The 17,696-nt window shown below is 44.9% G+C and overlaps 1 protein-coding gene across 1 annotated transcript in view; it reads left to right on the top strand.

The window, feature by feature from the left end:
- The window catches only part of MTF2 (metal response element binding transcription factor 2), a gene marked incomplete at its 3' end in the record, with an annotated part of 94,384 nt that overhangs the window by 27,303 nt on the left and 49,385 nt on the right, over positions 1-17,696 (top strand). The window contains exons 6-8 of the mRNA XM_082265815.1: positions 12,328-12,476; positions 15,069-15,164; positions 15,418-15,486. Coding sequence (XP_082121941.1) covers positions 12,328-12,476; positions 15,069-15,164; positions 15,418-15,486 — 314 coding nt within the window. The remainder of the gene's footprint in view (positions 1-12,327; positions 12,477-15,068; positions 15,165-15,417; positions 15,487-17,696) is intronic.

Here is a 17,696-nt window from a genome sequence, read left to right as displayed (position 1 = left end):
TTCACTCACACAGCTCTCCCAGTAACTATAAACAAAAATGTTTACATTGTATCTTTTCCTTCCCTCTGCCAGGGAGAAAGGAAGTTTAACCTCTTAGGCTCCATGCACACAGGGCGTCATAAAAACGTGCTCCAAAGCTGTTTACATAACGCCGGGAAACAGCAGCTGTAAAAACGTGCTTTCAGTAGCTTTTTCTACTAGCGTTATTGCACGTTTGGCCACAGTAGCTGTTAGCAGCGTTCTTTCTGCCTCCATTCAAAATCAATGGTTCCCTATGGGAGCCTATTGATTTGAATGGAAGTCACACCGCAGGTCGGATCAAGGTGATCCGACTTGCGGTGCGACCTGCACTGTGAGAATCTTGAGGGGGAACTCCACGCCAAAATGGGGAAAAAAACGGCGTGGGGTTCCCCCCCAGGTTCCAAACCAGGCCCTTCGGGTCTGGTATGGAATTTGAGGGTAGCCCCGCGCCGAAAAAACGGCGTGGGGTCCCCCCCAAAATCCATACCAGACTCTTATCCGAGCATGCAGTCCGGCATGCCAGGAAAGGGGAGGGGACGAGCGAGCGGCCCCACCCCCCCTGGATCATACCAGGCCACACGCCCTCAACATGGGGGGGTGTGGGTGCTTTGGGGCAGGGGGGGCTCTGCACCCCGCACCTCAAAGCACCTTGCCCCCATGTTGATGAGGACAAGGGCCTCATCCCCACAACCCTGGCCGGTGGTTGTGGGGGTCTGCGGGCAGGGGGCTCATCGGAATCTGGAAGCCCCCTTTAACAAGGGGGCCCCCCCAGATCCCGGACCCCCTCCCTATGTGAATGGGTATGGGGTACACTGTACCCCTACTCATTCACCCCATAAAATGCAGTGTATGGAAATAACGACAGGAGACGTTTTGGAAAATTTATTAAAAATCTTCATCCGGCTCTTGTCCTCTCCGGGGGTCTTCTCCTCTCCGAGGGTCTTCTGCTCTTTTGCTGTCCGCCCTTCTTGTCTTCTCTCCGGGGGTCTTCTGCTGTCTTCTCCTCTCCGAGGGTCTTCTGCTCTTTTGCTGTCCGCCCTTCTTGTCTTCTCCTCTCTGGGGGTCTTCTGCTGTCTTCTCCTCTCCGGGGGTCTTCTGCTGTCCGCCCTTCTTGTCTTCTCCTCTCCGAGGGTCTTCTGCTGTCCGCCCTTCTGCTATCCAATCTTCTTGTCTTCTCCTCTCCGGTCTTCTGCTCTTTTGCTGTCGGCTGTCGGCTGTCCTTCTTCCTCCGGTCCTCCTCCGACGACGTCTTCAGCGATTATACCGGCCTCTGGTCTCCGCAGCTTATTATATAGCCATTAGGGGCGTGGCCGCCAGATGACGTCATCGGGAGACCACGCCCCCTTGTGTCACAGATGACGTCATCTGTGACACAAGGGGGCGTGGTCTCCCGATGACGTCATCTGGCGGCCACGCCCCTAATGGCTATATAATAAGCTGCGGAGACCAGAGGCCGGCATAATCGCTGAAGACGTCGTCGGAGGAGGACCGGAGGAAGAAGGACAGCCGACAGCCGACAGCAAAAGAGCAGAAGACCGGAGAGGAGAAGACAAGAAGATTGGATAGCAGAAGGGCGGACAGCAGAAGACCCTCGGAGAGGAGAAGACAAGAAGGGCGGACAGCAGAAGACCCCCGGAGAGGAGAAGACAGCAGAAGACCCCCAGAGAGGAGAAGACAAGAAGGGCGGACAGCAAAAGAGCAGAAGACCCTCGGAGAGGAGAAGACAGCAGAAGACCCCCGGAGAGAAGACAAGAAGGGCGGACAGCAAAAGAGCAGAAGACCCTCGGAGAGGAGAAGACCCCCGGAGAGGACAAGAGCCGGATGAAGATTTTTAATAAATTTTCCAAAACGTCTCCTGTCGTTATTTCCATACACTGCATTTTATGGGGTGAATGAGTAGGGGTACAGTGTACCCCATACCCATTCACATAGGGAGGGGGTCCGGGATCTGGGGGGGCCCCCTTGTTAAAGGGGGCTTCCAGATTCCGATGAGCCCCCTGCCCGCAGACCCCCACAACCACCGGCCAGGGTTGTGGGGATGAGGCCCTTGTCCTCATCAACATGGGGGCAAGGTGCTTTGAGGTGCGGGGTGCAGAGCCCCCCCTGCCCCAAAGCACCCACACCCCCCCATGTTGAGGGCGTGTGGCCTGGTATGATCCAGGGGGGTGGGGCCGCTCGCTCGTCCCCTCCCCTTTCCTGGCATGCCGGACTGCATGCTCGGATAAGAGTCTGGTATGGATTTTGGGGGGGACCCCACGCCGTTTTTTCGGCGCGGGGCTACCCTCAAATTCCATACCAGACCCGAAGGGCCTGGTTTGGAACCTGGGGGGGAACCCCACGCCGTTTTTTTCCCCATTTTGGCGTGGAGTTCCCCCTCAAGATTCTCACAGTGCAGGTCGCACCGCAAGTCGGATCACCTTGATCCGACCTGCGGTGTGACTTCCATTCAAATCAATAGGCTCCCATAGGGAACCATTGATTTTGAATGGAAGAAAAAAAACGTATAACGTGGCTTAACGCACGTTAAGCAACGTTATGAAGCCTTATGGAGCCTTTAGCAGCGTCAGACGTTTTTTGCAGCTTGACGCTGGAGCTCCTGAACCCACAGTTCCTGGGTTTTTTTTGGAGCTGTAAAACGCCTATGCCACTTGGAGCTCCTAAAAGCTCTATGTGTGCATGAGGCCATAGAATAACATGGATGGGCGTTCTGCAGCTGCAAAAAAAAACGTCTGACGCTGCTAACAGCAGCTGTAAAAACGTCCATTGTGCATGAGGCCTTAAAGACTGGACCTTTTTCTGACAATTGTTGCTTGCAAGTTAAAATCAGTTTTTTTTTTTGCTAGAAAAGTACTTGGAACCCCCAAACATTTTATATATTTTTTTAGCAGAGACCCTACAGAAAAAAAATGGCGATTGTTGTAATATTTTATGTCACACTGTATTTGCGCAGCAGTCTTTCAAACGACTTTAATGAATAAAAAAAAAAAAAAAAAAACGTAACAGTAAAGTTATCCCAATTTTTTTTTTTGTTACACATAGAATCGTGATCTTTATTCCAAGCTAAAAAAATCGTGATTCTCATTTTGGCCAGAATCGTGCAGCTCTAATATATATATATATATATATATATATATATATATACACACACACACATAGCAGCCCACATTACATTATTATATAGCCATCAAGCAGTGTCTGGCCTACCTGGTGATGACTGGTCCTGGCGCTCTGATCCGATGGCCTGGTCTTTAAAGGGGCAAATCCTTGCGATCCAGAAGTGGTTAAACCTGCAGGAGGACCGGTGTTTTTATCTATTAATGACTTTACTATTGCTTTAGGCCTGGTTCACATGTATGCGGGTTGGCGGTTCACATGTATGCGGGTTGGCGGCCCACATTTGCACAGGCATAGCAGCCCATTGATGTGAATGGGCTTGAGCTGCTATGCCTGCGTTTTCAGCTGAAAAAAGGTGCATTCAGAATTTAAAAAAATGCAGTGGCCATGAAATCCATCCTTCTTTCTCTAGCGCTCATTGACAGACGTAGTCCTCGGTGATACCACCTTCGGGTTATGTTGCCTCCACAGGAGCAGGACTAGACAGGAAATTAAAAAGCTCTGGCCACACCCTAGGGGCAGTCCCAGAGGGTATATCCTCTCTCTCTCTGCCTCAGCAAATCAGTTATTTTCTGTCTAGTTAGGAGTAAGGACCTAGATACCTTGCTGGGATCTTAGGTCCTGGCAAGATTTTTTTCTTAAAGGATTTTTTAGACAGCTTTTTTCTCCAGTGTTCCTGTGAGATCTTCAAGCAAGAAAGCTGAACTGGGCGACGGGCTGGATGTTGAGATCCGGTGGTCACCCCAGTTCAGCCTACGAGCGCGTGCAGGCCATAGCTCCGCGCTGGGTCGGCCGCGACAAAGTCCCATTAAAGGACTGACCCCGCGAGTTAAACGTCTCGCTGAAACGCCAAAGACCATGAGTCACGGCGTCCATATCGGTCGACAGCCCGCCCGCCCCGGTGGAGAGGGGTACTGTCAGGAGTTGGTGCCCGCCTGGTTCCGGTATGGTGAGTAGTATGTTCCCCCTTTTCCCCTGACGGGTCTTGTGGTGAACGCGGGCCCCTCTCTGTATGGTAAGATAGAGTCCCTCTCTATCCTATAAATGACACAGATCCTCCTACTTTGAGTGTGATTTTATGTGCAAAAAGCCAGGAGGCTTGGTTTGGGAGCTAACAATCTAATTGTATACATGTTAAAAAGATTATAATCTGTGGCATTCTGGGAATCTTACGGTGATAAGAATAAGCTACCTACCAGTCAGAAGCCACGGACATGTAGACTGCCTTCCTAATCAGATCTCCAGCTATCAGCAGGCCTCCCGAATGGCCATGCGGTCCGCCAGGGCCGGTACCGCCAACCACGCCAAATCCCCATGCAGAGAGAGTGTTGTGTGCCCTGCAGCACACCGCTATTCAGTACAGGCCGCCGCCATTTTTTTTTGCTGGATCGCACGAGCCGCCATTTTGGCGTAGCCTCGTGTCTCCAGCATGGGGGCGGCCATATTTGAGGTGATCCAAACACCTCGTGGAGCTAGGGGAGGCGCCGGAAGGCGTGCAGAGGGGCGGAGCCGCCTCCTTTCTTCCTGGGCAGCCAGCCAAAAGACTTCCTGTTTGTCAAGACAGCGCTGTAACCTGTTGCAGTTAAACTCTGAGCATCAAGTGGTGAGCCTGGGGGTCTATCTCTCTCTCTCTCTCTCTCTCTCGATCGATAGGGATCCCTAGCAGGTAACACTAAGGGGCTTTTTTTTTGTGGCGCTGGGGGTCTGGAAAAAAAAAAAAAAAGTTTTTTATTTTTGAATTATATTATCCAGGAAGTGACTGGAATTATCATGGACCCTGCCACACATATTCCCCCACCTGTTTCCCTCGAGGGGGCCACGGGACCCGCCGGTGCACAGAGTGTAGAGTCATTTACAGCAATTTTGGAGTCTATGGTGGCTCGGGTGGAGGCGGCCTGTCAGGGACGGGGGTCAAGGAAGCGACCCCCGCCTACCCCTATACTATCTGACACCTCTGACTCTGATTCAGAGATGGTCACTGCAGTTGCAGGTTCCTCTGCAAAGGCTGTTATCCCAGGTAAAGCCCCCTCAGACAGTGAGGAGGACGCTTCTTCTCCTGCTATAATTCAGGAAGAAGCATTGGTGGACGCACTTGTTGTGGCAGTGCAGGAAACCTTAAAAATTGAGGCTTTACCGGCAGAGGCAACTGAAACAGATTCCTTTTGGTACTAATAAGCCCATCAAAACGGTGAAGGTTTTTCCTGTACCCAAATGTTTCGGTAATCAGATTAAAGGAGAATGGGAGCATTCTAAACGTACCTTTACTATTTCCAAGCGTATTGCTAGTAGGCTTGTGACGGTATCAGATTTTCATGCTGCGATTAATTGATTAAGGTTTTGCCACGGTATACGGTATTATCACGGTATTCTATTATTAAATTTAAATTATTAAATTTCCACCTCACTTCAATTTCATTGCTGAATTTAGGGGCTTTGGTTCACTTATGCACATTATTATATAGTCAGTCAGTACAGACTCTGTGAACCAGGCCTAAAATAGGTCATCAAGCAGTGTCTGGCCTAACTGGTGATAACTGGTTCTGGCGCTCGGCTCCGATCCGATGGCCTGGTCATTAAGAGGGCAAATCCTTGTGGTCAAGAAGTGGTTAAACCTGAAGGAGGTGTTGTTTATAAATTACTTTACTATTGCTTTAGGCCTGGTTCACATGTATGCGGGTTGGTGGTTCACATTTGCACAGGCATAGCAGCCCATTGATTTGAATGGGCTGCTATGCCCTCATTTTCCGCAGAAAAAAGGTGCATGCAGCATTTTTTTAAAATTCAGTGGCCTTGAAATCCATCCTGCTTTTGCACCATGCGACTAACCTGCAGTTCCTGCTCTGGCAAGCTTTCTGCATTTTTTGTATACGTGGGCACGGCATTTAAAAATAAACAGTTTGCGTGTGCAGCAACGGCAGGTAAGTCGCATGGTGCAAAAGAAGGATGGATTTCATGGCCACTGCATTTTTTTAAATTCTGCATGCACCTTTTTTCAGCTGAAAACGCAGGCATAGCAGCTCAAGCCCATTCACATCAATGGGCTGCTATGCCTGTGCAAATGTGGGCCCCCAACCCGCATACATGTGAACCAGGCCTAAAGCAATAGTAAAGTCATTAATTGATTAAACCTGCAGGAGGACCGGTGTTTTTATCTATTAATGACTTTACTATTGCTTTAGGCCTGGTTCACATGTATGCGGGTTGGGGGCCCACATTTGCACAGGCATAGCAGCCCATTGATGTGAATGGGCTTGAGCTGCTATGCCTGCGTTTTCAGCTGAAAAAAGGTGCATGCAGAATTTAAAAAAATGCAGTGGCCATGAAATCCATCCTTCTTTTGCACCATGCGACTTACCTGCCGTTGCTGCACACGCAAACTGTTTATTTTTAAATGCCGTGCCCACGTATACAAAAAATGCAGAAAGCTTGCCAGAGCAGGAACTGCAGGTTAGTCGCATGGTGCAAAAGCAGGATGGATTTCAAGGCCACTGAATTTAAAAAAAATGCTGCATGCACCTTTTTTCTGCGGAAAATGAGGGCATAGCAGCCCGTTCAAATCAATGGGCTGCTATGCCTGTGCAAATGTGGGCCGCCAACCCGCATACATGTGAACCGCCAACCCGCATACATGTGAACCACCAACCCGCATACATGTGAACCAGGCCTAAAGCAATAGTAAAGTCATTAATAGATAAAAACACTGGTCCTCCTGCAGGTTTAACCACTTCTGGATCGCAAGGATTTGCCCCTTTAAAGACCAGGCCATCGGATCAGAGCGCCAGGACCAGTCATCACCAGGTAGGCCAGACACTGCTTGATGGCTATATAATAATGTAATGTGGGCTGCTAGGCGTGTGTGTGTGTATATATATATTTATTAGAGCTGCACGATTCTGGCCAAAATGAGAATCACGATTTTTTAGCTTGGAATAAAGATCACGATTCTCTCACGATTCTCTGTGTAACAAAAAAAAAAAAAATTGGGATAACTTTACTGTTACGTTTTTTTTTTTTTTTTTATTCATTAAAGTCTAATCATTGCGTTTGAAAGACTGCTGCGCAAATACAGTGTGACATAAAATATTACAACAATCGCCATTTTATTCTGTAGGGTCTCTGCTAAAAAAATATATAAAATGTTTGGGGGTTCTAAGTACTTTTCTAGCAAAAAAAAAACTGATTTTAACTTGCAAACAGCAAGTGTCAGAAAAAGATCCAGTCTTTAAGAGGTTAAACTTCCTTTCTCCCTGGCAGAGGGAAGGAAAAGATACAAATGTAATCATTTTTGTTTATAGTTAGGAGACTTAATGCTGAAAGGTGTTAGCTGAGTGAGTGAATGAGTCATCCAGCTCACTGAAATGTATCAATTCACAAGTCAGGCAGACTTGACAGAGAAACTCGGTATTTTAAAAATGCCACAATAACAATACCGTGGCTATGCAATACCGCGATATATCGAATTACCGAAAACCGGCATATGTCTAATTGCTAGACGCTATCCGTTTGAGGAATCCATCATTAAGAAATGGACGGTACCACCAGTGGTGGATCCACCTATTTCCAGGCTGAATAAAGCCACGGTTATCCCAGTGGAGGACACTTCGTCCTTTAAGGATCCGGTGGATCGAAAGATGGAAGCAGAGTCCCGCACCATCGTCTCTCTGATAGGGTCAGCATTTAGACCAGTAATTGTTATTGGTCTAGTTTCCCAGACACTTACGGAATGGGCGAAAATGGTACGCCAAGACCTTAGGGGAAAAGATATTCCCCAGGAGACATCTGATTTGATGGAACAGATTATACAAGGGCTACAGTTTATCTGTGACGCAGCCTTGGACACTACTCCCTTATTAGGGCATGCATCTATGTCAGCGGTGATCCTCAGACGTGTGCTGTGGTTAAAATGCTGGTCAGCTGACCTAGGTTTCAAAGAGACCTTGACAAATCTCCCTTTTCAGGGGAATCGTCTATTTGGGGCCAACCTAGATGAAATCATCAAGGATGCCACTGGGGGCAAGAGCACTTTTTTGCCACAGGCTGCTAAAGCTAAGGGACCTCGCAACAAGCGAGGACCTTTCTTTACCGCCCATAAAGGGCGCCCGGCTGGTACTAGCGGGAAAGGCAAGACTCCTCCAGGAGGGTTCAAGAAGGGCTGGTCGGACAAGCAGAGGACCAACCCAGCCAAACCCGAAGCAAAGGAGTACACAGCCTGAAGGTGCGCCCCCACCCGGTTTCAGGGTGGGGGGACGTTTTCACCGGTATTCAGGACATTAGATCGAGCTTCAACCACTACTACCGGTGCGATTCTTCCCTTCCAACATTTAAGTACTACAGGAAGCGGTAGTTACCGTTCCCTGAATAGATCTTTTCCTTTACCTTTTCCTAAGATTAGTCCCTATACCTCACAGGAATCGGATCTGGTTGACCAGATAGGCCAAGTAGCCTCTAGTCGGGTGACTTCGGTCCCTGAGGTTCAACCAGAAAAGATCACCCTTCCTGATAACAATCAGGTATCTGATAAATGTGTGGGAACAGAAAACGACCAGACTTTCTCGGATGGTCGGGGCCAGATACCTCTAGGGACGCCTGGTTCAGATTCTATCAGCGCCAGTGGTCCTAGAAATTCAAGGCTGGCCTCCTCAAGCCGGCCTGGCCGACTTGGACATGCTAGTCGCAGACGTTCCGTGGGAACTTCGTCTCAGGGAGTGTCTGTGGTCTCAAGGACCAATTTACCATCATGCTTTACAGTCGCTGGGTTTAATGGCCTGGCCATTGAGACCCAAGTACTGAAGGACAGAGGTTTGTCTACTTCAGTCATTCCTACCCTTATTAAAGCAAGGAAAGCGACTTCCAGCAAGGTCTATTATCACATATGGAAGACTTATATTGCGTGGTGCGAATCTTTAGGATTTCCTCCACGTACCTATTCGGTGACTCGAATATTGGCCTTTTTGCAACAAGGGGTTGAGCAGAAGCTAGCCTTGAGCACCATCAAGGGTCAAGTTTCAGCATTAGCAATCTTCTTTCAGAAACCTTTAGCTACCAAGTCCTTGGTGCGGAATTTCATCCAGGGGGTGCGGCACCTGGCTCCTCCAGTCAGCGCGCCCTTACCGCCCTGGGATTTTAATTTGGTTTTGTCGGTTCTACAGAAACCTCCCTTTGAAAACATCAGGGAGATTCCCTTGCTTACTTTATCCCAGAAGGTGGCCTTCTTGGTGGCTATTACTTCTGCTCGCAGGGTGTCAGAACTGGCTGCATTATCATGCCAGTCCCCATACCTAGTGATTCATAGGGATAAGGTAGTACTTCATCCTAAGCCATCTTTTCTTCCTAAGGTGGTTTCAGATTTTCATCTGAATGAAGATATTGTACTACCTTCCTTGTGTCCTCAGCCCAAGCATCATCGGGAACATGCGTTGCATTCCTTAGATGTGGTTCGGGCAATCAGGGTATACCTGAAAGCTACGGAATCATTCCGTAAGACGGATTCACTTTTTTGTGATCACGGATGGCCCCAGAAAGGGTTTGCCTGCATCTGCCGCGACCATTGCCAAATGGATTAGACAAACGGTGGTACAGGCTTATTCTATTAAGGGTCAGAGTCCTCCGTTCCCTGTTAGGGCGCACTCCACTCGAGCGCTCAGTACTTCCTGGGCCTTTCGCCATCAGGCGTCAGTGGTCCAGGTATGTAAGGCGGCCACCTGGTCGTCGGTACATACCTTTACAAAATTCTATAAAATTGATGTGACGGCATCGGCGGATGCCTCATTTGGCCGCAAGGTTTTGCAGGCCGCAATTTGAGGAGACCGGGGGTCTACCTCGAGGGTTTTTTTTCTGTTTGAAAAAAAAAAAAAAATTTTTTCTCTTTTTTGTTGAGTCTCATCATTAAGGATGAGCATTGTAAACTTCTAGTTGGCACCGGTTGGGCCTTCTAGATTGGGATTTGATTTCCATTTTCCCACCCCTCATTTGTGATACTGCTCTGGGACGTCCCGAAGGTGGTGTATCACCGAGGACTATGTCTGTCAATGAGCGCTAGAGAAAAATGGATTTTTGTAAAATCTTACCGTAAAATCCTTTTCTCTTAGCTCATTGACAGACGTAGTCCCCGCCCCTCTGTTTTTGAGTTGGGTTGGGTTAAAATCTCTAAAGACTGCTTTTTCACATAACTGATTTGCTGAGGCAGAGAGAGAGAGGATATACCCTCTGGGACTGCCCCTAGGGTGTGGCCAGAGCTTTTTAATTTCCTGTCTAGTCCTGCTCCTGTGGAGGCAACATAACCCGAAGGTGGTGTATCACCGAGGACTACGTCTGTCAATGAGCTAAGAGAAAAGGATTTTACGGTAAGATTTTTACAAAAATCCATTTTTTGCACCATGCGACTTACCTGCCGTTGCTGCACACGCAAACTGTTTTTAAATGCCGTGCCCACGTATACAAAAAATGCAGAAAGCTTGCCAGAGCAGGAACTGCAGGTTAGTCGCATGGTGCAAAAGCAGGATGGATTTCAAGGCCACTGAATTTTAAAAAAATGCTGAATGCACCTTTTTTCTGCGGAAAATGAAGGCATAGCAGCCCGTTCAAATCAATGGGCTGCTATGCCTGTGCAAATGTGGGCCACCAACCCGCATACATGTGAACCAGGCCTAAAGCGATAGTAAAGTAATTTATAAACAACACCTCCTTCAGGTTTAACCACTTCTTGACCACAAGGACTTGCCCTCTTAATGACCAGGCCATCGGATCGGAGCCGAGCGCCAGGACCAGTTATCACCAGTTAGGCCAGACACTGCTTGATGACCTATTTTAGGCCTGGTTTACAGAGTCTGTACTGATTGACTATATAATAATGTGCATAAGTGAACCAAAGCCCCTAAATTCAGCAATGAAATTGAAGTGAGGTGGAAATTTAATAATTTAAATTTAATAGAATACCGTGATAATACCGTATACCGTGGCAAAACCTTAATCAATTAATCGCAGCATGAAAATCTGATACCGTCACAAGCCTACTCACTGTTTGTGATCACATGCTTGCCATTAAAAGGGTTGTCAGCTTCTTTTGCGGTAATTTCCAGATGTATCAGTCAGACACTGACTCAGGCCTATTCTATGAAGGGTCAGGTTCCTCCTTTACCTGTAACAACGCACTCTAGTGGGGCGCATAGTGCTTCTTGGGCCTTCCGTCATCAGGCATCAGTGGTGCAGGTTTGCAAAGCAGCCTTTGGTCATCTGTGCACATTTTCACTAGCTTCTACAAAGTGGATGTATTGGCATCTTCGAATGCTTCCTTGGCCGCAAAGTTTTGCAGACTGCTGCATAGAGGGTCTGTTCCCTCTTTGGGCGTGTATTTAGGTTGGGCTCCAGTTTTTTTTTTTTTTTTTTTTTTTTTTTTTTTTTATTTAGCTCCGGTTTACCTGGTTGGCTATTGTCTTTAGCCTTGGGATCCCCCCCCCCCCCCCCTTATGTTCTGCCACTGTTTGGGGACATCCCTGTGGTTCTGAATAATGTTGAGCTGTGTCCGTCCATGAACAAAAGAAAATGGGATTTTTGTACTTATCGTAAAATCCATTTCTCTGAGTTCATTGATGGACCCAGCACCAACCCCTCTTTGGAGTTTTAATACTTCCGATACTGTTTTTTACTAAACTGAAGGCCTATAGCAGAGAGGGGGTGTATACCACCTATTACTGCCCATAGTCGTAGCCAAGTCTTTTTTTCTGCCCTACTCCTGTAGGAGGAAATATAACCCTGTGGTTCTGAATGGAGAGCTGTGTCCGTTAATGAACTCAGAGAAATTGATTTTATTGTAAGTAGAAAAATCACATTTATTTTCTCATCTTTTTGTGGAAAATAATTTGCATGTTAACCTAGAAGTTTTTCACTTTCACAGGGAAAGTAGAATACCTCTCCTCATGTCACCAGCTGCTTTTGGGTATTTTCCCATTCAGAATCCTGACAATCCGCTGGTTTAAGAACTCTGCCAAAACCAGTGGGTCTCTGCCAGATTAAGTAATGCCAAAGAACAGCTGTTTAGGTGATAGTAGATGCTCAGCTCAAGGCTCCCTCTGTGAAGACCTCCTGTCAGTCAGCTGAAGGCGTTTAATATGGACAGATGTTTCATTGTTTTTCTGACAGTGATAAATAGAAACATTAATACTTTGTCACTTTTTTCTTTGTTTCTTTGTTAAGAGGGGAGGAGCGTTGAAAAAAGGACCCAATGCTAAAGCCCTGCAGGTCATGAAGCAGTGTCTGCCGTACAATTTGGACGAGTTAGAATGGGATGTAGGTCACAAGACCAATGTACAACAATGTTATTGCTACTGTGGAGGCCCAGGAGAGTGAGTAAAACATAGCTGCTATTTCTAACAGAGTATAATGTTGATTTACCAAAAGTGGAGGGTGCAAAATCTGGTGTAGCTGTGCATGGTAGCCAGTCAGCTTCCAACTTCAATTTGTTCAATTAATCTTTGGCAAAAATAACTGGAACCTGTTGTTTTTTTGCAGGGCTGCGCCAAATTTTGCACACTCCACTTTTAGTAAATCAACCCTTATATTTTTTAATATTGTTGAACACCTGACTTATTCTATACTGACTATTTTGCACATAGATCATCTGAAATCTCATCACTTTCAAACTGTTTTCTGTTGTGGACATGCTGTTCATGCTCTGTGTAAATGAAATCTAAATGAGGAAAAAATGGGCGCACACTGACATAACTTTCTTCAGCAAGTTTTATAGCTCAAACAGTTCATCTTGTTAGGCTCCAGCTAAAGGATGACCCTGTAACATTTCACTCTTCCAGGCTTCGTTGTATCTCCAAGCAAGATGTACTCTGTGCGACAGTACCTGCTGAAGCAAGTGATGATACCAGCATGTGGCACTTTATCAATCTAGATTTGACCACATGCTGGTTTTCTGAGAAGTAAAAGGGGTCAATTGGGGTAGAGGGCAGCAAGGAAGTTTGCATGACACTATATTTATTCAACCCGCCCAGCCTATTGCAATATCATGGGTGAGTGGAAGCTCTCCCATCCTGGGTGGACGTCCTAAGATGTCTTTAAAGTATCACGCCTCGCACATGCCTTACAGGCTGCGTTGCGACGTGATCTGTCATCCGCTGTGTCCACCGTGGGCAGATCAGTGTTCCGGGCCGGTACCATGTGATCGCTGTGACCTATCACAGCCAATCACAAGACAATTGTGCACAATGGGTGGCTTCCATTCATACTATTCATTGTGTTGATATCTGTGATAGGTCACAGTGATCACATGGTAAAGACAGGACCAATCACAGCCCAAATCTACCATGTGATTAGCTGTGGTCAGTCACAGCTAATCTCAGTAGTACACTCTCAATAGTAATCTCAATAGAACAAATGGTTTCTTAAAAAAATAAAAAATTCTGTTTACCTTCCCAGAGTAGTACAGTGTTACTATGGTAAAACTGTATTGCTCTGGTCACAGTATGTAAAATAAAAAATCCAAAAAAAAAAAACCTATAATAATTTGTGTCCTTGATCATCGCCACACCAATTATGATGTTCCCTATACTGCACTGGTGACAGTTTAAAAAAAAAAACAAAAAAAAAAAAAAAAACCTTTTTTAAATTCGTAATTTCCCAAGAATTATGACAAATTACAACTTTAAGAAGACTTGACATGCCTCTTAATCTAAACACCTTGGACTGTCTACTTTCCAAAAATGGGTCATTTGGGGCATATTTGTACTGTCCTGGCATTTTCAGTTCTCAAGTAATTAGGTAGATTATTAGATATCTATGATTAGATTAGAATGGTACATCAGGACTGATCGATAATTAGATATTTCTACCCGAGGTTGTGGCCTAGGACTTGCCTACAGACTAAATATACACTGATTTGAGTTATTTTCACCAAAGAAATTTAGCCGTAAACATTTTGCCCTAAATGTACAATGAAAGATTTATTTGCAAAATTTTAGAACGGAAAAAATAAATTAAATAGATAAAAATATATATAATTTTTTTTTTAATTCTATTTTTTTAATTTTTGTTAGCAAAAAATAAATATTCCAGTGGTGATTAAATATTACTAAAAGAAAGCTCCTTTGTATGAAAAAAAGATTATAATATAATTTGGGTACAGAATGCGTCATTTTCATTCAAAGTGTGACAGCACTGAAGGCTGAAAATGCAGCCTGAGCGGGAAGGGGGTGAGTGTGTGTATTAATTGAAGTGGTTATAAACTAAAGCCAAAACTTCTCTTTGCGCTTTGGATGGTGATTGTGAAAATGGTAAATATTTTTTTATTTGTGTGCTGTTGAGGAGAATATCCTCACTTGCTATTCTGTACAATGAGAAATTGGTGAAAATATCTACAAAGTGAGATAAATGCCCCTTTTCACCAGAACAAATGTTCCCATTGGACGATTTCTTCTATTCCTGTTCTGGTGGCAACTTAAATTTATGGTTTCTCTCCCACTTTGTTTCGGTGACACTGGTCAGCAGAGCAGATCAAGAGGTCATTACTCGAACAAGGACAAAGACAGCAAAAAAGTTTTTAATTGTGTTTTTCAAAAATTACAAATAAGCAAACAGCAAAAAAAGAAAGATTATTACACACAGGTGAAACAGAATTTTGCAGTATTATAAGCTCTTCAGCAGCATGAAAATTGGGTGTAAGGAGTAGATATAATACTGTAGCAAATACAGTAGTACAGATCCTAAAAGTTAGTCGCACTGACCAAGATCTCGATCAGTAACAGATGGGTTTTAACCACTCACCACTCTAAACAAAACTAGAATAAAAGTTTTGGCTTTATATGCACTTTAAATCTGTTTTAAAATTGCAAGCTTTGGGAAGTATGAGCGTTTTTACCAATTGAAAAACTGCTGTACAAAGCTTAAAATATTTATATGTATACATTTTATTTTTATTTTTTGTATTCTAGATGGTACTTAAAGATGCTTCAGTGCTGCAAATGCAAACAGTGGTTTCATGAGGCCTGTGTGCAATGTTTGCAGAAACCTATGCTTTTTGGTGACAGGTGAGGACTGTGAGTACACTGCACTGATGTGTGCATATTCTGTAACTAGAATACCAAACTTGTTTAAAATGTTTTGTTGCACTATTTGGTGTCGTCAATTTAAATCTGACAAGTAAAATTAAGGTGCTCTACTTCAATTTTTTTTTTTTTTTTGCAAGCTGTGGTTAATTATCTTGTTAAATGACCTGTAGAAATAATTTTCAGTATTAAGAATACAGACTGAGCCCTGTCTGTTACTGAATTTTCCTTCCAGATTTTATACATTTATTTGTTCTGTCTGCAATTCTGGACCGGAATACCTCAAACGTCTATCTTTGCGCTGGTAAGTGATAAAAGCACAAGCTAATGCTGTTTATACTTGATGGACTAGCAGGATTTATGTATTATATTTATCTTTATAGTGTTCCACCCTCCTTTTGAAAACTAAATGGACTGTGGCTTTAAACACATTTTTTGCAGGCTTCATTTATTTGTTTTAGCGAACAAGTTGCGCTGATCTGTAATAACAATCAACTATTCACTTGTTTTAGCTAGCATTCCTATTAAGATATGTGTTCAGTGCTCTAAGACTGGAGCTAAAGGGTCATTTTAGAGAAAAGCTGTCATGAGTGAAATATAGTACTGCCATTGCTGGTCGCCTCTTTAAAATATTAGTTGCCTAGTTGGTGTGCAGGCCACTGGGTTCAGTACTTGCGATAACCTAGAACAAGTATGCAGGGAAAAATTAAAGTATTTAAGCCAGTGGAACAGCATTGCAGCCCGATAGTTGGGTTGTTTTTTTTTTGTCTTTTTGTTTTTTTACCAAAAACGTAGCATAAAACAAATTGGCCTAAAACGTAAAATTCTAATTTTTTTTTTTGGGAATGTCTTTTATAGCAGAATGAAAAATATTATTTATTTTTTTCAGAATTGTCACATTTTTTTGTTTTTAGCGCAAAAAATAAAAATCGCACAGGTAATCAAATACCAGCAAAAGAAAGCTCTATTTGTGGGGGAAAAAAGGACATTAATTTTGTTTGGGTACAGCGTCGCACGGCCGTGCAATTGTCTGTTTAAAAGTAATGCAGTGCCGAATCGCAAAATAGGGCCTGGTCAGGAAGGGGGTGAAATCTTCTGGGACTGAAGTGGTCAGTCACTTGCCGACCGCCAGGAGTACATGTACTGTGGCAAGTCGGCTCTGTCCCACGAAACTGTATGTAGTTTTGCAGGACCACTAGTGAAGGCGCCTGCCACCGAAGGCACGTGCAGATTGGTTACAGGGGAGCCAATCAGCGGGTCCGGCGATGGCTCCCCGTGGGGAAAGAGCGGCGGTCTGACGACTGCTGTTCTGTCAGTTATGAACACAGGGATCCTGTTTTCCCCTTATTTAGGAACACAGGTCTCTGCAGCAAAGAACTGGCCTTGGCATCAGTCATCTTTTGTCGACTTTTAGTACTGGTAAAGGTTGCTTTCACCTCTGTTCTCTTATGTACCTGTTTTTCTTCACCTGTGGTCTTGCATGTACCTTGGCACTTGCCTGCCCATCTCCTCAAACGTCTTCAATTATTGTGACTTCTATTACAGACCCTTACCTAAAGATCTCCCAACATCTTATTCCTCGATATTCACTAGTGCCCTTCTTTCTTGGGGCCATGTGTATTGCTTTCCCCATGCTCTGTTTGTCTCGTGGGGTAGTTTTTACTAATCTGACGATGGGGAAACCCATCCTGTAAATTGTAATTGGAATGAATATCTAGCCCTTGGTACTCGGCATAACTTGGTTAGGCCTTGTATAGCCTCCTTGGCTTTGCACTGCTCTTTTTTGCAAGAAGTTCCTCTGTCGTGATTTGCCATTTTTAGTGCTGCTCTGGGCCCTTCCCATGGCCCCTTGCCCATTCTGAGTCCTCCTTTTTTTTGTGCTCAAAGGGATTATTCCCTTATAGGGCCTCTGTTTTATATATAAAAAAAAAAAAGGAAGAACCTTCTCTAATTTAACCATAATCGCTCTAGTTCTGCTTTTTCTGGGAACCTCCTCCCTCTCATGCTCTATGAAATATCCTGGAAGCCAGTGCCTCTTGCTTCTCTGGGGCTCTTTTTTATATCATGTCATAGGTAAATTAGCTCTTGCTCCATATATCCTGCCTTGAAGGCAGGTCAATCGCTAAGGCTGCTTTCACACTGATCCATTGCAGTAAAAAAAAAAAAAAACCCTCATATGCATTTTTACCATGTTCTTGCTGTGTTTTTGGTGCGGTTTGCACCTGTAAAAAAAAAAAAAAAAAACCACAACTTTAAAAACCGCATTAAAAATGCAACCGCGGGTACAGTCTTGATTAATTTTTGCTGCTTTTCTTCCCCCCCCAAATTGCCTTTCAGGACAGCAGCTGGAGAGAGTGTAGCTCCACCCAACTTCACAGGAAACACTGCAGTCTTTAAATCCCTCCTCTTCCACCATGCCTTGAGTTATTGTGTTTTCTCCACCATGGTGGAAGCGCTGCAGGAACCATTTAGGGGGGCTGTGCTGTGCTCACTCCAGGTGGAGAAAGGGAAGGT

The sequence above is a fragment of the Pelophylax lessonae genome (assembly GCF_965119305.1).
Source record: "Pelophylax lessonae genome assembly, chromosome: 8".
Lineage (NCBI taxonomy): Eukaryota > Metazoa > Chordata > Amphibia > Anura > Ranidae > Pelophylax > Pelophylax lessonae.
This window is presented reverse-complemented; position numbering and strand designations above follow the sequence as displayed.